General features: G+C 46.0%; 1 protein-coding gene across 5 annotated transcripts in view; it reads right to left on the bottom strand.

The window, feature by feature from the left end:
- Positions 1-4,596: 4,596 nt before the first annotated feature.
- The window catches only part of LOC121436899 (protein NYNRIN-like), a 43,710-nt gene continuing 24,203 nt past the window's right edge, over positions 4,597-24,103 (bottom strand). For 3 of the 5 annotated variants that reach the window (XM_041636801.1, XM_041636802.1, XM_041636803.1), the window contains one exon: positions 20,186-23,443. In XM_041636801.1, coding sequence (XP_041492735.1) covers positions 20,950-22,101 — 1,152 coding nt within the window. In that variant the 5' untranslated portion in view covers positions 22,102-23,443 and the 3' untranslated portion in view covers positions 20,186-20,949. Of the gene's footprint in view, positions 6,595-8,319; positions 8,410-9,066; positions 9,172-9,683; positions 10,109-11,481; positions 11,617-12,584; positions 12,749-18,637; positions 18,749-20,185; positions 23,444-24,103 lie in introns of those variants that run through there. The other 2 variants (XR_005972868.1, XR_005972870.1) reach the window with 2 other exon arrangements.

Genomic DNA, 24,103 nt, shown 5'->3' on the forward strand with positions numbered 1-24,103 from the left:
AAAAAAACCTGGTTCAGGAGTTTCATCAGGGCACCAATGAAATGGATTTACTGTGGGTGCCTGGGACTGCTGGGTTGAGACCATGCGCGGCAGGTCCCCAAACGAAGGTGGCTGGTCCCCAGTCGTCTGGCAGCTGGCTGGTCCCTGGTGAGTGGTGTGGGCAGGCGGCAAGTTGGAGGCACAGATGCTGCAAGTCTCCAGGACTGCTGGGGACCCGAAAGCAGCCAACAACGGCAGCTGCTCTGGCCCAGATGACACCATGGCAGCTCAGATGACAGTGGCAGCACAGCCCTTGGATGCCAAAATGGCCACAGGATATGGCTAGACTCTGGGCATCCATGTGGCTTTTGGTGGCACCATGGGCTACAGACATCACAGACTCTGATTTTGGTCCCAGGCAGCAGCCTAGGCTCAGATGTCTCCGTGGCACCAGGAGGCAGTGTAGGCCACCTAGATCATCATGGCCCCTGCAGCAGAGTAGCCCTAGGACACCAACATGGCCCCAGGTGGCAGCCCAGAACCCTGACATCAGCATGGCCTTCGATAGTACCTGGAGCCACGGCCATCGACTTAGACCCTGACCGCAGTAGGGCCACAGGCACAGACAGGGCCCTTGGCAGCAATCCTGACCTGGATGTCACCATGGCCCCAGGTGGCAGCATAGGCTCTCAGGTTCCAGCATGGTCTGGACTTAGATGTCACCTCGGCCCAAGGTGTCAGTGCAGGCCACTCTGATCAGTAAGACTCCTGAGACAATGTAGCACTTGGATACCAACATGGCTCCAGGTGGCAGACCAGACCCCTAGCATCAGCAAGGCCCTCAATGGTATCATGAACCACAGACATCCACACAGACCCTTGCTGCTATAAGGCCACAGAACGAGTCATGGCCCTCAGCTGCAGCCTGGGTCTGCATGCCACCATGGCACACTGTGGCAGTTCAGGCCACTCAGATCTGTATGGCCCCATAGCCTCAGATTCTTACCTGGCTTTAGGAGACAGCACAGACCCCAGGCATTTGCTTGGCCTTTGGTGGTATCAGAAGCCATGGATATCAACACAGACCCTGGCTGTAGGAATGCCACAAACCCAAACATGGCCCTTCATCACAGCCTGGGCCTGGATGTCACCATGGTCCAGGGTGGCAGCACAGGCCCCAATGTAAGCGTGGCCCTAGAAGACCAATATGGACTTGCATGTTTGACCAGATCCCAGTCATCTCCCCAGCCTTTAGTGGTTACTAAAGCCATAGACATTAACACAGACCCTGGGTGTTACAGTGTCATAGACATGGACACACACCCCCCAGCAGCAGCCCAGGCCCAGATGTCATCGTGCCTCCCAGTGGTAGCACAGATCAATGTGGTCACGGTAGCAGCATAGCCCTTGGACGTCAAAATGGCTACAGATGGTATCCCACACCCCAGGCATCCCCATGGCTTTGGTGGCAACATGGGTTATGAACATCAACATGGACCCTGGCTGTAAGAGAAGCAGATATGGCTGTAGGCATCAGCTCAGGCCTGGGCATCACCCTGGTCCCAGGTGGCAAGGAGGCTGCCAACATCAGCTCATTCCTCACTGCCCTCCCTCTTCAGACCTGCCTCTTACCATAGCACATGAACCACTCTGCTCTTTCTCTCTCGTTTCTCCACCATATACTTGCTCATCATATTGCCACCCAACCGCCCAGTACCTGCATGAGGATGCTTCAGGCAGCCCAGGCCACAAGAACCCAGGCTGCCCCATTGGTCAGATAAGGGTTTTTAAGCAGCTTTGTAACTATGCCAAATGACAGAAAGGAAAATATGCTCATTCGAATAGTGAACAGTAATCCTGCAACAACAACATAAATATGACCAGCCTGTAGATGTGGGCAGCTGCTTAAATATTTAGAAGAGTGGGCACAGCAAACCTAGCCAGAGCTACAGCAGCCTTGTGTGTGTGTGTGTGTGTGTGTGTGTGTGTGTGCGCGCGCGCGCGCGCGCGCGAGAGAGAGAGAGAGAGAGAGAGAGAGAGAGAGAGAGGTAGAGATTACTTAGATTACAATATAACACTGGAACACACTATTTCTCCCCAGTTAAACCAGAGAAAAACAATGAAAAAGAAGAATTCTGACTGCCCATTTGACCTAGGTCACATAGCCATACATTAAGCAATCAAATCCACCGTGGCTTGGGAGGTAAGACTGTGAATGGAAGACCCCACTAGAACTGCATGGCTGGAGAGAAAAATGGCAGGACAACAAACAGAACAACTGATTTCTAGTCCCTGAGATAGCTCAGTGGGTAGAGGTAACTACTCCAAGCCTGACCACACGGTGGAAGGAAAGAGACATCTGCAATGGTAAAAGGAATCACCAACTTCCACAAGATGTACTCTGACCTCCACATCAATAAAATACAGCAAAAAAAATGGAGTCTAACTGGCGTCCTGTGTTGTCAACTTTAATTGTGAGTAAGTACATACTCCAGGCAATCATCCAGATAATGTCAGTCCTGGATTGTCTTTTACAACAGAGATAGCTAGCTACCCCCACCCCTGATATCTGTTCTTTGTCTCCATCTTGCATTTTCATGCATACAGTATGAATTTGCAGGCTGCAGTTGTCTCTAGGATGCTGAGGACCATTAGGAATAAGAAGTACAATCCTGTTCAACCCACTGTGATTATTTGGATGTCTGGAAACTCCCACCTGAGCCTGCTAACTCTTGCCATTTTCATTTCCCACAGCTAATCAAGCAAAACAATGAAGTCCTTATGCGCTCAACTATGTTCATGGCAGCTTTGTCTGTCATAGTCAGAACCTGCAAACAACCTAAATGCCCCTCAACCAAAGAATGGATAAGAAAAATGTGGTTCATTTACACAATGGAGTACTACACAACAGAAAAAAATAACGACAGCTTGAATTTTGCAGGAAATGGATGGAGCTAGAAAACATTGTTTTGAGTGAGGTAACCCAGACACAGGAAGACAAATGTCACATGTACTCACTCATAGGTGGATTTTAAACATAAAGCAAAGAAAGCCAGCCTACAAACCACAATCCCAGAGATCTTAGACAGCAATGAGGACACTAAGAGAGACTTCCATAGATATAATCTACATGGGAAGTACAAAGTAGAAAAAGACAAGATCTCCTGAGTAAACTGGGATCATGGGGACCTTGGGGGAGGATGGAAGGGGGGAGGAGAGAGGAAGGGAGGGGAGCAGAGAAAAATGGAGAGCTCAATAAATATCAATTAAAAAAAGGGTCACCAATGAACTCCGCTGTTAAGTTCTGCTGTAAACGCTGTCACATGTGTGAAAGCAGAGAAGAGAACCACATTATTTAAAAGAAGTTCAATTAACTGACATCTAAAGCAGAAAAAAAAACCTGTTGTCAACAACAGCAGAAGTGTGGCAACACTCCTCAGGGGCTACTTATTCAGGGTGCTGTAGCACTAAATCCATGTCTTCCACGTGTATTTTGAGCATTTATTTGTGTAAGCTCCAATGACCACCCAGGACACACCCAGGACTGAAGATGTTCCCTTTGTGCTTTCCCACTTGGCAGACCGCTGGTAAGAATGACCACCACACTCTGACTGTCACTGGCAGCTGATGCCAACACCACTGGGTACCACTGCAGTAGTGTTTAGGGGCCAATGTACCACAACACATGTTTTCTAATTTAAAAAAAAAAACAATGAAATCCTTAAGAATGGATGTTAGAGCCAGGCCTGGGAGTACAGGCCTGTGATTTCAGCTACTTGGAGGGCTGAGGCAGGAGGAGAGCAAGCTGAAGACCTGCTTAGGTTCGAGGTCAGCCTTTGGTAGGTAATGGGATCATTTAGGTATGGTTAGTAGTAGAGTGCTTGTGGAAAGCCATAGGTTTAATCTACGGAGGGGAGCGGGGGGAAGGTGATGGTTAGCCAAACCACCAGGAGTTTGGAAAATAGGTTCTTCCAATTACCAATTCTGTTCAGCAAATGTCTTTATATCTATGTTCCTGTTTTATCATGCATGAAATGACATTAATGATGCTTATCTATCTCAGGCTTGCTGTGAGGACTTAACAAGATAACTCACATGGTTATTAATAATGCTTACTCTATGGTTCAGAGTGTTCCTACTGCTTTTAGGGCTTACAATTTCATCTGCTAAGGATCTTCAAAGATGGTACTGTTCCCCACAACTTAAGTGCCCCTTCACTTCATTTTGATGGGTTTCTGTCTCCAGTCCCATTCCTCCATAGGAGTCCCTATGCTGCCCCAGCTTGATCTTTGTAACCCTTGCTCTGAACAGGTCCTTTTTTTTTGTTTTGTTTTGGAGCCTGTCCTGGAACTAGCTCTTGTAGACCAGGCTGGTCTCGAACTCACAGAGATCCACCTGCCTCTGCCTCCCAAGTGCAGGGACTAAAGGCGTGCGCCACCACCGCCCGGCTTGAACAGGTCCTTCTTATCTGAAAATTATTGATAACTCTCCATCATTTACAAAAGTTCAGAGTCCTCTGGCCTGATAACCAAGCTCCTTTAGGACCAGGACTGTCTTAGTTAGGGTTTACAGCTGAAACAAAATACCATGACCAAAAAGCAAGTTGGGCATGAAAGGTTTTATTTGACTTAGACTTCTATATTTCTGTTCATAATCGAAAGAAGCCAGGACAGGAACTCAAACAGGAGAGGAACCCAGAGGCAGGAGCTGATGCAGAGGTCATGGAGGGGTGCTGTTTATTTGCTTGATTCACATGGCTTGCTCAGCCTGCTTTCTTACAGAACCCAGTCCAGGAATGGCAGCACCTACCACAGGCTCGGCCCTCTCCTATTGATCACTAATTGAGAAAATGCCTTACAACTGGATCTCACTGGGGCATTTTCTCAACTGAGGCACCTTCCTCTTTGATGACTCTAGATGAGGTCAAGTTGACACACGCAAGCAGACAGTACAAGGACCTAACTAGTCTTTCTGGGCCCACCTCCTGCCAACACACTGTACATCTCAGCCACGTGGCACTTTTCCTCACCATCGCCCCTAGCTGCGTATAAGGTGCTCCTGGTCAGGCCTTCCTCAAGTCTCTCCTCCTTTGGCTGCTTGGTTTCCTCTAATCTCTGTAGCTATTCCTTTCCTATCTTCCTCCAGAGTTTATCATTTTTTAATTACTTGCTAAAATCTGTAAGGATTTCTTAACGTTTCCCTTCCTGTTTCACTACATATTCTGTCCGTGAAGGATGGCATCTAATTTTAAGCACCTATGTACTTAGGACTCTCTGGTTTTAACTCCTGACTTCTCTCTTACATTTTGACCTCCCAAATCCTGACAGACGGCAAATTCCTAGCAGTCACCTCAACCTCAGCATGGTCAAAACTGAATCGATCTCCCCTCCCTCAAACCAGCTTCACCATTTTGCTCTGAATCTTCAAGGGGCATCACTGTTCCCCAAGCCTGAAGCTCTTCATTCTCCACAAAGGAAAGGTTCCCAAATCGTGCTAACTTGCCTTCTCAGCAACTCTCCATTCGTCTTTTCTTCATACCTACTGTCTTCACCCTAGTTCTCATCTTCACCCTCTCTAGCATGAACTCTGCAATAGACTCCTCCCTGCTTCCAATCGTCCATGTTTCCAAAACAACTAGCAACCTTTATCTACCTCCAATGAAAACCTTATCAAGGCACAGCCATGCTATAAAAATCTCATTGGTTCCCAATGCAAAGTTAGACAAAGGACACCGCTTCCTACTGCGTACCAGTAACTGAGCTGTGTATAACAAATGCAATATTGAAGACAAAATGCTCCCCGCCTTTAACTGAGGCAGATGCAGAAAAACTAATAATGTAAGGCTTGTGATGGATATACTCATAGAGCGTTATAGGAACAGAAGACAGAACTCCTTGAGGACAAAGACTATGGCTTCCTAAAATATGTAACCCCAACAGGACTGATTCAGCAGAGAATTTTCCCTGAATCCTGACCATATGCTCTTCTCTGCTCCTGAGCTTCCCTGTACATAAAATGTCTCACAGTGCACACTTCAAGTGAATCCAATGTATAAACTTTGGATTGTGATTTAAATAACACAACCAAGTAAGTCTGAACGTGGGCCAGATATCTGATTGGATTTTAGGTTTCCTATCAGTACTGCCATTTTCAACTTCCTGATCTTCTAGAGGTGTGGAAGAAAGTATTCTAAAATGAATGTCACCATGAAGGTGCCTGAAAAATTGCACAAGGCTGTGGAGTTAGGGGAGTCATACTTGAAACAATGCCGGCAATGCCTAGTAAATCATTGCTAAATCAAACTGATAGACAAAACAACAAATTGATCTTTCAGGGCCTCATATTTTCATAGCAATTTAGCTAAATTACAATATATTTTTGATTAGAACATCTAATGTCTCAAAACTGTTAGTTTTGCTTTTTCTCCCCATCCTAAAGGATGTAAACATCCAGCCCTCTGGTGGCAAATCCAGGGAGGACCAGTGGTGTGGGAACTAGAATCTCAACAGCTGAAGAACTATCCCATGCACCGCATTTCTCTTCTACCTGGTAATGTCACAGCAGGTACAGCACCACAGGGCTCCCAAAGCAGTCTCAGACAGGAATGGAAGTATTCTAAAACAAACGGAAAACAAAGAAATAAAATCACCATTAGAATCTCTGTAGCCAGGACAGAAAACCTGATGTAGGCACAAATATGACCTCTAGGCTGGAAGAAGGCCCTTCTTAGCCTATGCTGCTTAAATCCGTAAGCAATTTCGCCACCTGGTGGCTACTTGGCATTATTGCATTGAGTTGCTTTATACATTGTGTTCTGAGAACTCTAGTTGTTAAAAATCTGGACAGGGCATAAAGCCTCTGAGTGAAATGTTAAGTGAGGCTTTTAAAGGTAATCATATACTTCCTCATATCTTACAGAGTTTTTCTGAGGATCAAAAATGGTACTTATAATTGAGGGTTGAAATTCTTTATTTATGGGGTTTGTGGAATGGCTTAGCTATTATTCCATATCCATGGAAAAAGAAATTATCTGTTAAAAGCAAAACCCTCATGGACCCATTCAGTGCCAATGATACTCATCCTGTAGCCTGCTCATGAACACAATTCAGCCGCTGCTCTACGACAGTACTGTAGCATTTCCAGACACAAGAAGCCATACTGTTCATTTTTATCAGTTTAAATCCTTACTACTATGGGGGAGCACGGAAGCACGGTTCTTAGTTAAGGGAGCCACCTTAGGGTTGGCAAGAGACTTGAACCTAGAGTGGCTCCCAGATACCCAAGCCGAGGTCCCCAGTTAGTTCCTTGGGCAGCTGAGGATGGGGAACCTGAAATGACCCTATCCTAGAGCAATACTGACGAATATCTTGCATATCATCATAGAACCTTCATCTGGTGATGGATGGAGACAGAGACAGAGACCCACACTGGAGCACTGGACTGAGCTCCCAAGGTCCCGATGAGGAGCAGAAGGAGGGAGAACATGAGCAAAGAAGTCGGGACCACGAGGGGAGCACCCACCCACTGAGACAGTGGAGCTGATCTATTGGGAGCTCACCAAGGCCAGCTGAACTGTGACTGAAAAAGCATGGGATAAAACTGGACTCTCTGAGCATGGCGAACAATGAGGGCTGATGAGAACCCAAGGACAATGGCACGGGGTTTTGAACCTACGTAATGTGCTGGCTTTGTGGGAGCCTAGCCAGTTTGGATGTTCACCTTCCTAGAAATGCACGGAGGGGGGAGGACCTAGGACTTACCACAGGGCAGGGAAATCTGACTGCTCTTTGGGCTGGAGAGGGAGGGGGAGAGGAGTGGGGGAGGGGGAGAAGGGTGGGAGGAGGGGGAGGGAAATGGGAGGCTGGGAGGAGGAGGAAATTTTTTTTTCTTTTCTCAATAAAAAAAAAAGTTAAAAAAAATAAATAAATAAATCCTTACTACTGCTAAGAAGTTCTGACTCAAACATCTACGCAAAGCAAGATTATTATTGCATGCAGAGATTGACTGCACCCTAAATAGAATAAAACCTATGCATAGGAACTTTCTGAATGGCAGAATAACAACCTCCCCAAACAGCAATGACTGAGCTGGAGGTGTATGTTGCTAATGAAGCACTTGCCAAGCAAGCACTATGGGCTGAGCCAATTTTCAGTACTGTGTGCGTGCGCACGTGTATACACGCACACACACACACGGGTGCACACACAGACACACATTCAGCAGTCACAATACTAGCAAAAGTGTTGAAATCAACATTTTCAATGTTCTGGAAAATATTAAAATAATCTAATAATCAAGAAAACCATTTTTAAAAAAGCACCGATCTTTATGGCCTTTTACCATTCCTTAGTCCAATACTCCAATCTCCTGGTCACTCTTGAAAACCTTATAAGCTGTGGAAACTAGATGCTGCCAGCACGGGATATCTACCTGGAAAAGAAGGAAGTACAAGTGTAAATCTCTGTAAGCTTAGAAACTGACACGGACTTTTACAATGAATGAAACAAGAGCCACTGTGGCCCATCATGGCGAGGTCAATTGGTAGTGGCACTCTATAGCCGATATCTTTGAGTGCTCATTAACGAAACAATTCCAACAACAGCACTAGGAACCTTCTTATTAACAGAAATGATGATGTACCCACAAAAGCTATTGATAAATACAAATTATAAAATAAAAGGAAACTAAAATCAAGTATGGTGGCACATGCCTATAATTTCAGCACAGGGGAGGCAGAAGCAGGAATATAGTGAGTTCGGGACAGCCTGGGCTACACTGAAAGATCTTATATCCAACACACACACACACACACAGACACACAGACACACACACACACACACACACACACACTATCTGAATCCTACCACATTAAAGGAATGAAACTCCCATACTCGCTATAGGAACTTTTATTTTATTATATTTTCCTGACAAATAATGATAAAATAAGCAGACACTCCCTTGTAACTAACTTCTAGTAAATATACTTCTAGCAAATAAGCACCGTGACTAAAGAAAATTGAAGAGCCGAATGTCATGACAGATGTGTGCCCTGAGACATATGTTTCTGTAAGAATCAATCATTCCTACCTGACAGTTACTTTCAGAAGAAAGCGTTGCAAAGTCAAAACTTGCCCCAAGTTTGCTTTATCTCCTCACACAGTCTATGGGAGTAGGTGTGCACTAGGCCAAGGACTAGGGCAGAGAGAGGAGATCAATGTCAGAGGAAAAGGACAATCACTCATCGTGGGAAATCACTCGCTTTTCAAATGTGTGCGTGTGCACGTGCATGTGCGTGCCTGCCTGCCTGTCTTGCTGACTGCTTATTCCACACACTAGAATCTAAACCCTCCAAGCTACTGTCCATCCAGATGATGCATTCAGCTATAAAGCCTGGCTTTGGGGCCAAATGCTTGCTTGTATTAATAAAAAAAATCAATCTATGTAAAACAAGCAAATTAATTTATTTGGAATTTTGACCAAAGCTGAGGAGAAAGAAATTCTCAATTTCTCTGCCTTGCCCTTAGTGCTACAACTTACAGAAGAGATTAAACCATAGTTGGTTTACCATACCACTACAACTTTGTGGTAGAGTGGTTACATAGCAGGTATGAGACCCTAAATTAAATATATTACCTGAAAAAAAAAGATGAAGCAAACATCGGGAACTATGCAAGTGAAGATTTAGCCCAGGGGCCTCTAGTTACCTGAAGAGGAAAATATCCATACTTCTCCTAGTGCCGAATACCAGCGCTCTTCTACCAGGGCCTTTTTCACTCCCAACCTGGCATTTCCGGGGAGGTTCTCAGTTCTTGAGGCATGGCTTCAATCTTAGCATTTTCCTGCTCCATAGACAGAGGTAGAACAGGTACGTAGGCCAGTCTGGATGTTCTGGTTTATGTTCTTCTGTTGTTGCTGTTTTGCTTTGCTTGTTTTTGGTGTATCGGTGTGTTTGGTTGGTGTATCGGTGTGTTTGGGGCTGAGTTTCATTTGTTTCGCCATCTGTCTGGGGAGAGATTTGGCAGGGAGCCGATGGAAGTCTACGATTAATGAAAATGTCCCCTGGTGGGAAGGTTCCAGGGGCTGGTGTAATTGTGCACTGCCTCCTTCTAGGAAACTGGTGAAGGCCAATCTGTGAAAGGAGATGCCAAATAAAGATCAGCTGCAATTGCATTTCTGATTCTGTGTCCCTGAGTTAAAAAAAAAAAAAATGATTCTATCTTCTGAGAGAGTTTACTGTAGGTAGGAAAAACACTGCCTACCACACTTCTCCATTCTTCCTTTTTATAATTAACCTTTCTGTCAATTAGTCTGTCACAAATTTATTTTCCTACATAATTTACCCGAAATTAGAAATTTCATGTTGTTGATGGGAACGAGTCCCACTGTAAATAACAACCCGGAAAGGGATTTTAATTGAAAATGGAAAATTGCTCATCTTAAACTTGTCTGGTACAGGCAAACCTGAAGGAAAAGTCCTCTGTTTCATCTAAGAAGACCAGCTTTGTTCCACCACCCAAGCATACACAAGGACATCACAAACAATTCCACTCTAGTACAGTCAAATAAGTATCAGGAACTGAAAAAAGAGACCTAAAATGGTTGGAGAAAAGCATGACGTTATTTTAGGGGGAGGATTTAATAAAAACAAAACCAAAAAACCAATAAGCTGACCAAGAAGTCGCAGAGAGAAATGGGAGTACAGCAAAGGAACAACCCTAGAGCACAGCAAAGCAGGATAAAAAGACAACATCTGGGTCAGGAGGAAGCCATACATCACCTAAGAGACCGGTGCGGAAAATCTATAAAGAACCCAGTTGCACAGGGCAGTGGTGGTGCACGCCTTTATCCCAGCACTCGGGAGACAGAGGCAGGTGGGTCTCTCTAAGTTCCAGGACACCAGGGCTGTTACAAAAAGAAACCCTGTCTGAAAAAAGCAAGAGTGAAAAAAAAAAACAACGCAGTTGCAGGATAACAAATGACCCAGTTTTCAAGTGAATAGCTCTCAACAGACAATTCTTGAATAAAGGAATACATATATGTAGCCAATAAACATATGAAGAATTGCCCATGATACTGATATATATCTTCCTGTGGCACTGGTTAATTACCAAAATCAGTTCAGATTATTACCACAGATTGTCTATGTGAAGAAATAAAGCAAACTCGTGAGAATTTTTTTTTTTACTTTCTCAAATCATTTGCTTTATTTATTTAAAGAAGTAGAAAATGAGATCTTTTAAAGGAAATATGCAAAAAAATAATCGAGCCAATGAAAATATGTCATTGAACTGAAATAGTGTACAGAAAATTGTGCATGGCACTTTTTGCTTCTCTGTTCCAGTTACATAGAAAAACTACTATGTAGAAATAGTTCACCTTCATCTTAACTGAGAATAGGAAAGATTGAGTTTGCTTAGAGTATTATTGGATGCTAAAACATAATGGCAGAGAATCAGGTAATATTTGTCAAAATTATCACACAATCCACAGTCATTCATCAAAAAACAATTAAGATGATCTTTGTTTTTTTTCATTTTCCAATCGAGATGAATTCTGGTTCCAGGAGTCATAGAACTCTGTGGCTTCTTCAGCATCTATGCCTGCTTCCTCACCTGGCCATTGGATTCCTTGGGGATCCTGAAAATATAAAGAAAGGAAGAGTCCCCCACAATAACAGCATCTGTTTCATTTTAAATGTTCGTGAGAATTTTTAACTTGCAGTGAACTCTATCTAGATGGCTCAGGTTCGTTTTTTATCTTGTCAGGGAGAAGCGCTCCCCCTGGTGGTCTAGCTAGGGACTGCTGTCACCAATGTCTGCCTACCAAAGGGAAATGAACATCAGAAGGAGTGCTCATAATCAGAGCTCACCACAGCCTGGTGTGATAACATGTCCAGCCAGTCCGGCACTCATGAGGCTGAGGCAATAGGTTCATGAATTCCGGAATAGCTAGGAGTACATAACAAGTTCCAGGCCAGCCTGATCCAAATAGCAAGGCCTCTCAAAACAAAAAGGTAAGAAAACTACAAAAGTGAATCAGCATTAGCAGTGGTAATAATTTGAACTTATTTTGATTAACCAGTGTCCCAAAGAGATATAGATGTAAGAAGATAAAGCAAACTCGCCAGAATTTTTGACTTGCAGTGAACTCTATCTAAATGGCTCAGGATTATTACCACATTGTCCAGGAGAAGCGCTCCCCCTGGTGGTCTAGCTAGGGACTGCTGTGACTAATATTAAAGACACAGGCTATCAGGACAGGACCCTCGGCTCCGCAAGTGGTACTGCTTTTGTTTAGAGCTGGAAAGCACTGGGCAGCAGCTTGTACTATAGCTTTTCAGCTGGCCTATGTATCAGCATGACTTAGACCTTGACACTGGCCAGTGTTCCAGTTTGAGGCTTAGGGTGTCTGGGGTTTGACAGCTCGCTGGAACTCTTCTAGCAACCAGCGCCTTCGGTTTTTCTCTGAATCTTTACAGCGTTCTTCTACCTGTCTTCAGCCTCAGCTCCCTGCCCTTCCTACTTCCACAACCCACATTTCCCTGCGTTTTCAGACGTCTAAGCAGCCCACCCTTTGTCTGTGAGGGAGCCTTGACACTTTTGTACCTTGGCCTGCTAACCTCACAGGCCTGCGTCTTCAGCTATCGAGCGGCGGGCAGCCTTGCCACTGACAGCACCAGCTTCTGGACGAGCTGTTCCCGAGGCTGTGACTCTGCTGCTTCTTCCGTGTTACCAGTGCAGAGTTGGATTTTTCCTTGGGCCACCAGCTCCTAAATAATGACACGGATACTTCTTATTAATTATGAAAGCTTGGCCTTAGCTTAGTTTTTTTTTCTAACTAGTTCTTATAACTTAATTAACCCATATTTCTAATCTACACTCTGCCACGTGGCTCATAATTCTCATCCATACTGCATGTCCAAGTCTGGCTGGTGAATCTGCCTTTCTTCTTCCCAGAGCTCTCTCTCTCTTCCCAGAAGTCCCACCTATATCTCTTGCGTAGCTATTAGACACTCAGCTTTTTATTATACCAATCACAGCAATACATCATCACACAGTGTACAAATAACCCATAACACCATGTTACTCTAAGCAGAATATAAATAACCCCTTAGGGAAAGCTTTTTATTAGCTCTAACGTTACAGCACCTGGGGAAGCAGGCCAGGAGACTGTCTCCCAAGCTGACTCGCCAGGAGAGCCAAGGAGCTTGCTTACATGGTTGAAAGTGGGGTGATTTCTCCAATCATAGTAAATACATACCCAAATGAAGGGTTGTGCTTGTTTGTGTCCATGTGTTGGCATGGCTAGTGTCAAAAGGAGGAGAGGCTAGAGCTGCAGCACAATGATGGAGTTGCCTGCATGCCAAGACCCTGGCTTTTAGCAATACCACAAAAGGGCTGCTGAGACGGCTCAGAGAGTAAAGGTATCTACCACCGAGCCTGACAACCCGAGTTCAATCCTCGGGACCCCCAGTGGAAAGAGAGCCCCAACTACTGCAAGTCGTCTTCTGACCTCTCAATGGCTCCTATGGCACACAGTATACACACACACACACACACACACATATACGCACACAATAAATAAAAGAAATTAGTACATAAAAAGTTGACTGTTGGGAAAGATATGGAGAAGGGGAACATGTATTATTAGTGACGATGTAAATTTGTAGTGTCGTTATGGAAAACTACATGCACTTCCTAGAAATTAAAAACAGAAGAACCTATAATGCTTCAAACCTAAATTTGGGGGGCTGCAAAGGATCACACCAAGGATCTTTCACTGTTAGGTAAGTGTTCCACCACTAACTGCTCCTCAACCCCACTTTTTGTACACTCAAATTTGAAATCAGTATAAGGAAGAGATACATGCAGCCTATATCCATTGCTGTATTAGTGACAATAACCACATTAGGCAACATCAGTGTCCACTAACAGATGGTTAAAGCAAATAGGGCACTGATGGGGGAGAGTCTTCTGTTTTGTGTTGATTTCATTGGTTATATAAAGAGACTGCCTTGGTCCTTTGACAGGACAGAAAATTAGGTAGGCGGAGTAAACAGAACAGAATGTTGGGAGAAAGAAGCAGATTCAGTCAGTCGCCATGATTCTCCCACCCAACACAGACGCAGGTTAAGATCTTCCCTGGTAAGCCACCTCGTGGGCTACACACATTATTAAAAATGGGTTAATCGAGATGTAAGAGCTAGCCAATAAGAGACTGGAACTAATGGGTCAGGCAGTGTTTAAAAGAATACAGTTTCCGTGTAATTATTTCGGGTAAAGCTAGTCAGGTGGCGGGAAGTGGCCCGCCGCTCATACTACAACAGGGCACATCTACAGAATAAAACACTTTTCTCCTTATAAAAAGTTCTCTCCCTTTCAGCAATGCAGATGAAACCTCATATGAAATGTGACAGGTGTTTAAAGAGCAATAAATACTGGGTTGGCAGAGGTGCCACAGGAGTTAGTAGCACCTGCTGCTCTTTAGAGGACCAGAGTTCAGTTCCTACCACCCATAGCAGGTGGCTCACAACCACATATAACTCCAGCTCCAGGGGATCCAATACCTCTTCTGACCTCTGTAGGCATCTGCATATATCCCTTATCTCTGCTTCTCTCTCTTTTACACACACATACAAACACATGTATCTTTGAAAGCAGAGAGTGTGGCAAATTTTGCATAATATTTGAGGAATCTAAAAACTATCATGTTCTTGGAAACAGATGAAGATGGTGGTGACATTTATTTGTAAAAGAAATAATAATAATAATAAGAGCAAGCAAACAAAGAAAAAACCAAAACCTTTTACTGAAGAGTGATAAAAAATAGGAAGATGGTAGTCAAAATGTAGGAAGACAGCCAGGTGGTGGCACACACTTTTAATCCCAGCACTCAGGAGGCAGAGGCAAGTGGATCTCTGAGAGTTCGAGGCCAGCCTGGTCTATAAGAGCTGGTTCCAGGACAGCTAGGACTGTTACACAGAGAACCCTGTGTTGAAAAAGAATGTGGGAAGATTCAGATATAGGAGGAGTAAGTTTTGGAACCTATTGCTTAGCTTGGAAACTATGCTTAACAACATACTATGCATTTCAAAACTGCTAACAGTATATTACAAATGTTCCCACTACAAAAACAGTATTTCCGGTGATTGTCATATTATCTTAACTTATTCAAAGTTGTATGCATAAATCCAAATGTCTCTTTCGACCACTAGCTATTGATAAAATAACACAACTAAAATCTACAATATATTTTCTATTCAGTATGTAAAAAATAAAAATTAATAAAAGCAGCTAAGCAAACAAACAAAAACCTAATTTCATACCCATGATTTAGTTCAGAACTGACCACTGAGCATGAGTTAGTCTTTCTTACAGTTGCAATTTTGCAAAACACCCCAGGAATTGGAGTCCTCCATGAAATTCCATGCTAGAGTGAAAAAGCCTGTCTGGGCATGCCTGGTCCCCACCAAGGTCAGAACTGGAGTTACAGGTGGCTGTACGGAAGTATGTGGGAGCTGGGAATCCTACTTAGTGCTCTTCGAGAGCAACGAGTGCTCAAAACTGCTGAGTCCTCTCTCCAGCTCCTTTCTTTACTTCTTAATGTGGGCATACATTCGTCTCAGAACAAATTCTTATGGCCCGGGGCTCTACTTTTATTTTTGTTCTGAGACAGGGTTTCATGCAGTCCCGCCCTGTCTCCATCTCCCGAGTGCCCTCAGTTAACACAGTTCTGGCAATGGGAATACTCAGGGCTTCCTGCAGATTAAACAAGTTCTCTATCAACTGAGCTATATCCACAGACTTCTAGTTTAGTATTCTTATGTCAGCCAAGTGGTGGTGGTGCATGCCTTAATCCCAGCACAAGGGAGGCACAGACAGGCAGATCTCTGGGAGTTTGGGCCAGCCTGGTCTACAGAGTGAGTTACAGGACAGTCAGAGCTGTTATACAGAGAAAGCCTATCTCAAAAAACAAACAAACAAAATGTTTTTCTTATGTCCTCTCTATTCAGACCAACAGTGCTCTAGTTATAGCCCACAAACCAACATATTACCCCACGGTATTTGCACATTAAATTCAGGGCCTATCACAGGACAGCAGAAAGGAACTCTATGAATGGAAATCAGTGTCAAGGCAAAACTACAAGACTTGTGTCAAGGGGAGTAAGAGACAGTTTGTCCTGGAGCCAAGTTTGAGTGACCATGACCCAGGAGCATAGGCTCAGGTTGCCCTGAATATCATGTTCCAACATGACGACAGGTTATGAAGTTATAATGATAAAACAGCTGAAAGTCACAGAGCAAGGCAATTTTCAGGTAGACAGGCTAAAGCAAGGTGGAGAAATCTATTATACGCTTCGAACACTATGTGATGACATCATTAGGCTTTGAACTGGTGGGAGCTAGTGGTGTAATATTCTGGCTCTTTAAGAGACAAGCCACGCCCACTCCCTTCCTCCTAGCAGCCTCTGTCCTACTCTGCTCTCTTCCTGTCCCTGTCTCAAGAGGCAGCTTTTGCCTCTCTCCCCATTTCTCTGCTTCCCCCGCCCCTGTCTCTCTCCTCTTCTCCTCTTTCTTTCTCTCTCTCTCTCCCCCTTCCCCCTTTTTCCTTCCCCTCCATAACCCATCTAATAAATGTCTAACTTTATTCTGTATGGTATGTTTATCTGTCTCTCTAGCCCGCCCCCTGCAGTCACATGGAGCCTGCCACGTGGTCTCCTGCGCCATCCCTGCTTGGGACCCCGGGCAGCTTGCAGCAAACCCATCTGCATGGTGTGCATATCTGTCTGGCCCTTGCCCACCCACCGCCCACATGGCTAGCCGCCAGGGATGCCCAGGGGACCAGCCACCTTGGTTTGTGGGGACCCACAGCAAATCCATAACAAGTGGTCTGTTAGGAAAGCCTAAAGGGATTTTTACCTAAACGTCACAAAGCTGTTAGGCTAAGCACAGACATGGACAATAAATAGCTATTAATGAGGCTAAAAGCAGGGTGTGGTGACACCCATCTTTAATCCCAGCACTTGGCAGGCAGAGGTGGGCAGAGTTTAAAGCCAGCCTGGTCTACAAAGAGAGTTCCAAAACAGTGAGGACTACACAGAGAAACCCTGTTTTGAAGAAAACCAAATCCAAAACAAAGAATAAAAGGCTAAAATAGCCTGGGATAATTTGGCTCCAGATCTGCACTACTCCCGCTCTCCAGAAAGCACAGAAGTTCTAACCAATGAACCTTCCAGAATCTTTAACATACGTGCAGCCTTTTTCTAAGAACTCCAACCTGTATTTTAATAAGTTATCCAGATGATTCAGACACAGAGAAGTTTGAGATTGTCTGCTATCCTGTTGCTTCTCTTGCTAACAGCAGCAGGTTTCGGGGACTCCAAATCACTAGAAGACTGCTTGCTTGGTGGGTACACAGTTCCCTGCTGTGAAGTCAGTTTCCAACACCCAATAATTAGCACAGAAGTATTCCACATATTCCGGCCTGTGAGGTGCTGATCCCTGCATCAATGTCCCCATGTGAAATTACAGGCTCCGTGGGAAAATGGAGCGCTTGCCAGGTTAAGACTCATTCTCCAAGAGGGTGTTTCTGTTGCACAGGAAAATGATCTGACCACCAATTAACTACTTTGGGCCTTACGTAATATTTAGTCCTCCAACAAGTGGTACCCAGATATAACACCAGGAAGAAACACGATAGCATTTTAGTCTCCAGTGTTTCCTCCATCTTTCCCTTGGCCTTCCTTTCCTTCCATCTCTGTGTATGTGTGTGTGTGTGTGTGTGTGTGTGTGTGTGAGAGAGAGAGAGAGAGAGAGAGAGAGAGAGAGAGAGAGAGAGAGAGAGAGACTGAGTCAGGGTTTTGCTATGGAGCCCTGGAGAGAGAGAGAGAGAGAGAGAGAGAGAGAGAGAGAGAGAGAGAGAGAGAGAGGGGAGGGAGACTGAGTCAGGGTTTTGCTATGGAGCCCTGGTCAGTACTCACTATCTAGCAAAGGATGACCTCCTACTCTTGAGAGAGAGAGAGAGAAAGAGAGAGAGAGAGAGAGAGAGAGAGAGAGAGAGAGAGAGAGAGACTGAGTCAGGGTTTTGCTATGGAGCCCTGGTCAGTACTCACTATCTAGCAAAGGATGACCTCCCACTCTTGGGAATCCCCCTACATCAGCATACCACACAATGGGGCTTATCTTCAAAACCTTCCTTTTCAACTGTGTGTATGTGTGTAGAAGAGGGCACGTGCACATAGAGGCCAGAGGAGGATTTAGGCTATCCTGCTCTCCACTCTGGACATTATTCTCTTGAACTGGAGTGTCTCACTGAACCTGTTGCTAAGCTGGCTGGCAACAAGTCCCATGGATCTCCTTGTCTGTGATGGCACTTCTAGCTATTATGTGGGGGCTAGGGATTTGAACACAGGTCCTCATGTTTGCACAACAACAATTCGTATCCCAAGACTGACGCAGAAGACTTTCAAAGTGACAGAATTAATGTCATAAAGGACCTATTAATAGATTTGCTTAGGAGACATTAAGTCACACAAAGTAGAACTTAGCTAAGGGAATGCTGCCTTCATAGCACCACAAAGATACAGTGTGCTAGCCACGCCTGTTTGAGATAAGTAGTTACCATGCTAGGATGTACATTACTGTTCGCCAGGACTCACCAGACATTAGGTCCACCACCAAAGAACAAGTCTCCAACAGGCATCTTGAGGGGGCCATGCAGGGTCACAAACACCATTAAGTCCTGGGCTGCAATTAGGTGCCCTTGGCTCCTGTCAGGAAAATCACAATTCAGACAGGTGGGCAAGATGAACCTGGGTAACAAGTATTCAAAAAGAACAGAACAAGGCAGAGGCAGGCGGATCTCTTTGAGTTCGAGGCCAGTTACCTGGTCTACAAGAGCTAGTTCCAGGACAGGAACCAAAAAGCTACGGAGAAACCCTGTCTCTAAAATCCAAAAAAAAAAAAAAAAAAAAGAACAGAACAGGCGTACTTTCAAACAATCTTGGCAGTCTCCTATCTGTTAAACAGTTCGAGGTGTAAACCGGGTCCTGGACATAAAAGAAATTAAAAGATTACAGAGAATATAAAGTGAATACACCCGGCCGGGCGGTGGTGGCGCACGCCTTTAATCCCAGCACTTGGGAGGCAGAGGCAGGCGGATCTCTGTGAGTTCGAGACCAGCCTGGTCTACAAGAGCTAGTTCCAGGACAGGTTCCAAAGCCACAGAGAAACCCTGTCTCGAAAAACCAAAAAAAAAAAAACAAAAACAAAAAAAAAAAACAAAGTGAATACACCCAAGGCCTAGGAAAGCTAGTAAAGTCTTCTATTGGGGGCCTGCTCTTCTTTGGGCATTACCAATAGCTGGCCAGGTTTTTCCTTTATTAATCTCTAAGTGGGCTTTTCTCACTGTGAAGGCTTATTATTTTTACAAGAAGCCAACTCCCTAAGCCCTCTCAAAGTATCTTAAAGCACCACTCAGACCCATTCCCAGAGCAGCTTGGTGTCTACTATAGGTTTTTCTAACAGAAGACGGATCACCCTCTAAGCTTTGTCAGTGCCTGAGCGCCAAATGGGATGGAACTAGTGAAAGACCCCAGTGGTGGGCAGTCTTTCAGGCTAAGGAGACCCTCCCAAGGAACAGCGAGATCACTCTTCGGATGCAAACAGCAAGAGGCTTTATTCAGTACACAGGTACCTGGGGCGACTTAGTCTCTCAAAAGACAAAGCGCGCCTGCAGACTGGGGGAAGGTCTTTTTATAGGAAAGAGGGCAGCAGAAGCAGATTACAGAAGCAAATGCATCGTTAGTGGTCAGTTGGAATGGGGCAAGGGGCACAGGTGGTTTTTCCTCTCCCAGCACAGATGTATGGGAACAGATATCCTGTTAATTGGTGTCCTGTCCGAATCTATGGATATAAATATCCTGTTTTGCAGCCAGGGACCCTGACCTTACTCTGCACTTACAGTCGTTCGTCAAAAGCTTTGTGAAATGACGTTACAGCAGCTAAGCTGGGATCTTTCATAGGGGGAGTTGTCTCTTCTGTGAATTTACTGATATTCTAAGTTGGGCACATGTGCTGACTATAGGCATCCTGTTTCCCTAAGCAAACGGGATGTTCTCATTAGAGCAGGCCAGCTGCGGGTTCCTTATCGCTTGGGGCCAGATGGCTGACCGGCTGACCGCAGATATCTTGCCTGGCTTCTCCGCCCTTGTTCTCAAGTCGAACTTCCCTGCTCTAATGTTACTTGTGTTGCTCCAAAGTTTAAGCCTGGCATTGCTGCTGCTTAGCTGTTTGTCTATACTGTGGGGGTCTTTCATCCCCCCCTTTTTCTATAAACTGAATAAAATCCTTTATTCATTTAGCTGTGGTATCCATGTCTTCGGGATCAAACTGTCTAAGCTGATGATACTGTTGTGTCAGGACCAGAGCCTGGATGACAGACAGCCTGTCCTTCATGAATTGGACCAAGCGATTTAGGATACAAGGCCCAAAAAGCAAGATTAAAAGTATAACGATTAGGGGGCCCATGAGGAGCTAGGCTTCCAAAACGCATCCCCGGTTGTTTCACATCCTCAGGCATTACAGAATAAGCTTTCCCATCCTCCACAGCGTCGGACCTGGTCTCGCTCCCGCCCATCCCGGGGACAGACATAGAAATCTAATTGCCCCAGGAAGCATCTTCCTTCAGGGCTTCCGCAGCCGAATTTTCCCCCAGGAGAAAAGCGGCTGCCTGCCCGGTCCTTTAACTGTGTAGGTAGCAAATCAGGAATATCCCATATCTCTGATCCTGCTGCAAGCTGGCAGAAATCCAGGGTAAGTGGGGGCCACCAGGTGTCTATAGCATGGTTTGCCTGAATTTCCCAGACAACTTCTCCGACCGAGGACAATACCTGCCATTTTAGGGAGCGTACCAGGTGAGGGCTGTCTCCCCGGACTATCATCCCTAGTCCCAACAAGATCCATAAACCAGTCAATGGGGCCCCCGGGTAAGTCTTATCTTTAGAGGGTTTTGAGAGCGCTGGACCCTCCATAGCGGTTCTGCTGTATCTCCTTCCGTACGAGCTGCTTTTACGTGGGAGGCGTGGACCCAGGCCGCGATGCCGTCAACTTTCAGTGCCGTTGGAGTGGTTAGCAGCACGGTGTAGGGTCCTTTCCAGCGGGGTTCCAGATTCTTAGTCTGATGTCTGCGGACCCAAACTGTATCGCCAGTCTGGTAGCTGTGAGGTACCGCTGGTCTGTCTAATTGTTCCTTATAGGCTGCAGCAAGTGGCTTCCAGACCTCTCTCTGCACGATCTGGAGTGCCTGTAAATGAGCTTCCAGAGAGGGGCTATTAGCAAAGTCTGAAATGTTGGAGTCAAAGAAATTAATGAAGGGCGGGGGCGCCCCATATAGTATTTCAAAAGGTGTGAGCCCGTGGGGTCCTGGTGTATTGCGAGCTCTGTAGAGGGCTAGGGGTAGTAGGAGCACCCAGTCTCTAGTGCCAGTTGCAAGCGTTAATTTGGTCAAAGTCTCCTTAATAGTTCTATTCATTCTTTCTACCTGTCCTGAACTCTGGGGTCTGTATGCACAATGTAATTTCCAATCAATCCCCAATAGCTTGGCCACCAACTGACTTACCTGGGAGACAAAGGCGGGCCCATTATCAGTGCCCAGCACTTGGGGCATGCCATACCTGGGGAAGATTTCTTCCAGCAGCTTTTTGGTCACAATTTTTGCTGTCTCATGCTTGGTCGGGAAGGCTTCCACCCATCCCGAAAAGGTGTCCACAAATACCAATAAGTACCGGTATCCATACATGCCTGGTTTTATTTCAGTAAAGTCAATTTCCCATTGTACTCCTGGTCGATGTCCACGGATTCGCACCCCCTGTCCCACTTTGGTTTTTCCTGCATTTACCTGTGCACATGCTCTACATTTGTCCATAACTTTTTGGAGGATGCTGTCTCGCCCTAGTAAATAGCAAAAAGTTTCCTGCCGGTCTAACAAAGTTTTCATCTTTCGGGGGCTTAGATGGGTCAATTTATGTAAGTAATCAAGCATCTTATAAGTGTATGCCATCGGCATCACTGTTTTTCCCTTCCATGTCCATTCGCCCGTTTTCTGGTCCTGCTCCGCTCCCATGTCTGCCAGGAACTTTAGATCCTCCTCATCATATTTGAGGGGGGTCTCTCTTATCTTGGTGCATGGGCAGTATGGCTAGCGGAGCCTGCAGGGCCACCTGTTTGGCGGCTTCATCAGCCAGCCGGTTTCCTCGAGCCTCAGGGCTGTCTCCTTTCTGGTGTCCTGGGCAATGTATAATGCTCAGTTTCCGAGGCAGAAATAAAGCTTTTAACAAGGCTAAGATCTCTGTTTTATTTTTAATTTCCTTTCCTTCTGAAGTCAGTAGCCCTCTTCTTCTGTATATTTCCCCATGAACATGAGCAGTGGCAAAAGCATATCGGCTGTCAGTATAGACATTGAGCTTCTTACCTTCTGCCATCCTCAAAGCTTGTGTCAAGGCGACAAGCTCTGCTCGCTGCACAGAAGTCCCCGCAGGCAGAGGCTGTGCCCAGATCACCTCGGTCTCCGTGGTTACCGCTGCACCCGCCTTTCGCTCACCTTCCCGCAGAAAGCTGCTGCCGTCAGTGTACCAGGTGACATCCGCATCCCGGAGGGGTTGATCCGTCAGGTCCGGTCTGGTCCCGGGCATTTCCGCAAGGATAGGCTATTGGCCGCCGCCAGGGCCCCAGCCTTTGGGTCAAGACCCCTTTTCTTTCCAGTAGGCACATTGGTCCTTGTCGAGGGGTAGCCCTCTTCTGTCTCCCCCCTGTCTATCCTGTCTTTGCCCTGACACTACGGTGGCCAAAAGTTTACTCATTTCCTTATGTCTCTTGCGGTCCCTCTCTTTTTCCCTTTCCTTTTCCCTCTCCTCAGCTTCTTTTCTTAGGCGGTCCTCCCTCTCCTCCTGAGTCTCCCTCTTATTGAAAATCTTTTCTGCTTCCTTTAGCAGATCCCTGAGTGAGCTTTCCCTGAGGTTCTCTAGACGCTCCAGCTTGCGTCTGATATCTGGAGCTGACTGCCAAATAAAAGACATGGAGATATTGGTCTCCTGTTCGGGGTCGTCAGGGTCATAGGGAGTATATCTGCGGTAAGCCTCTTTGAGCCTCTCAAGGAACGCAGAGGGAGTTTCCTCTGACCCCTGTATAACCTGCTTTACCTGAGCCAAATTCGTTGGGCGTCGAGCCGCCCTGTGGAGACCCGCTATGAGCAACTGGCGATAGAGGGCTAGGTGATTCCTACCTTCCACCGTGGTGAAATCCCAAGAGGGGCATTCAAGGGGAAAGGCAGAATCTATTTCATTAGGCAATTGGGTGGAGCGGCCATCAGGTCCCCGGACTTCCTTCCGGGCTTCCAGGAGGACCCTCTGCCGTTCCTCCGAAGTCAGCAGGGCCTGCAGCAGCTGTTGGCAGTCGTCCCATGTAGGCTGATGGGTAATCAAAATAGATTCAATCAGAGCAGTCAACCTAGAGGGGTCCTCCGAAAAAGGAGGGTTATTATTTTTCCAGTTGTAGAGGTCTGAGGAGGAGAATGGCCAGTACTGCAGTTGGCTGTTCATTCCCGTGCGAAGAGGGAATGCCTGCGAGGAGGTTGTATCCGCTGCATGCAGCTGGTCCCTTCGTCCCCTCAGGCGTGCGGCCATCGGAGAAGGACCAGCAGAGGCCGGCGCTGCTTGTTCTTCTTTTCTTTCAGTTGAGTCAGCCTCATTCGGAGGCCGTGGAGCTGGCTCCTGATATGGGGGAGGGCCCTCCGTGAGGAGGTCCATCAGTAGGTCATCATCTGGGGGCAAGACTTTTGGAGGAGGGGGCTTGGGCACCGGGGATTTGGTGAGGGTTGGGTACAGGGAGGAGTGGGGCGGAGGTCCCGTTGGGGTGGGAAGGAGTGGAGGGGGTAAGGTAGGTGCAGAGGGGGTAAGGATAGGGGGTTTCGGGGTGACGAAAGGCTTGACCCAGGGCGGTGGGTCATAAGCCATCGCCTCCCAGATCACGATATACGCGACCTGGTCTGGATGCCCGTGAGGGCCAGGATCCATCACTTTAGCCTTTACCTGTAAGATAACATTGATGTCAAAAGTACCATCCCTTGG

Source organism: Microtus oregoni, unplaced genomic scaffold, assembly GCF_018167655.1.
Source record: "Microtus oregoni isolate MIOR12 unplaced genomic scaffold, Mior012 000050F_006, whole genome shotgun sequence".
NCBI classification, from domain to species: domain Eukaryota; kingdom Metazoa; phylum Chordata; class Mammalia; order Rodentia; family Cricetidae; genus Microtus; species Microtus oregoni.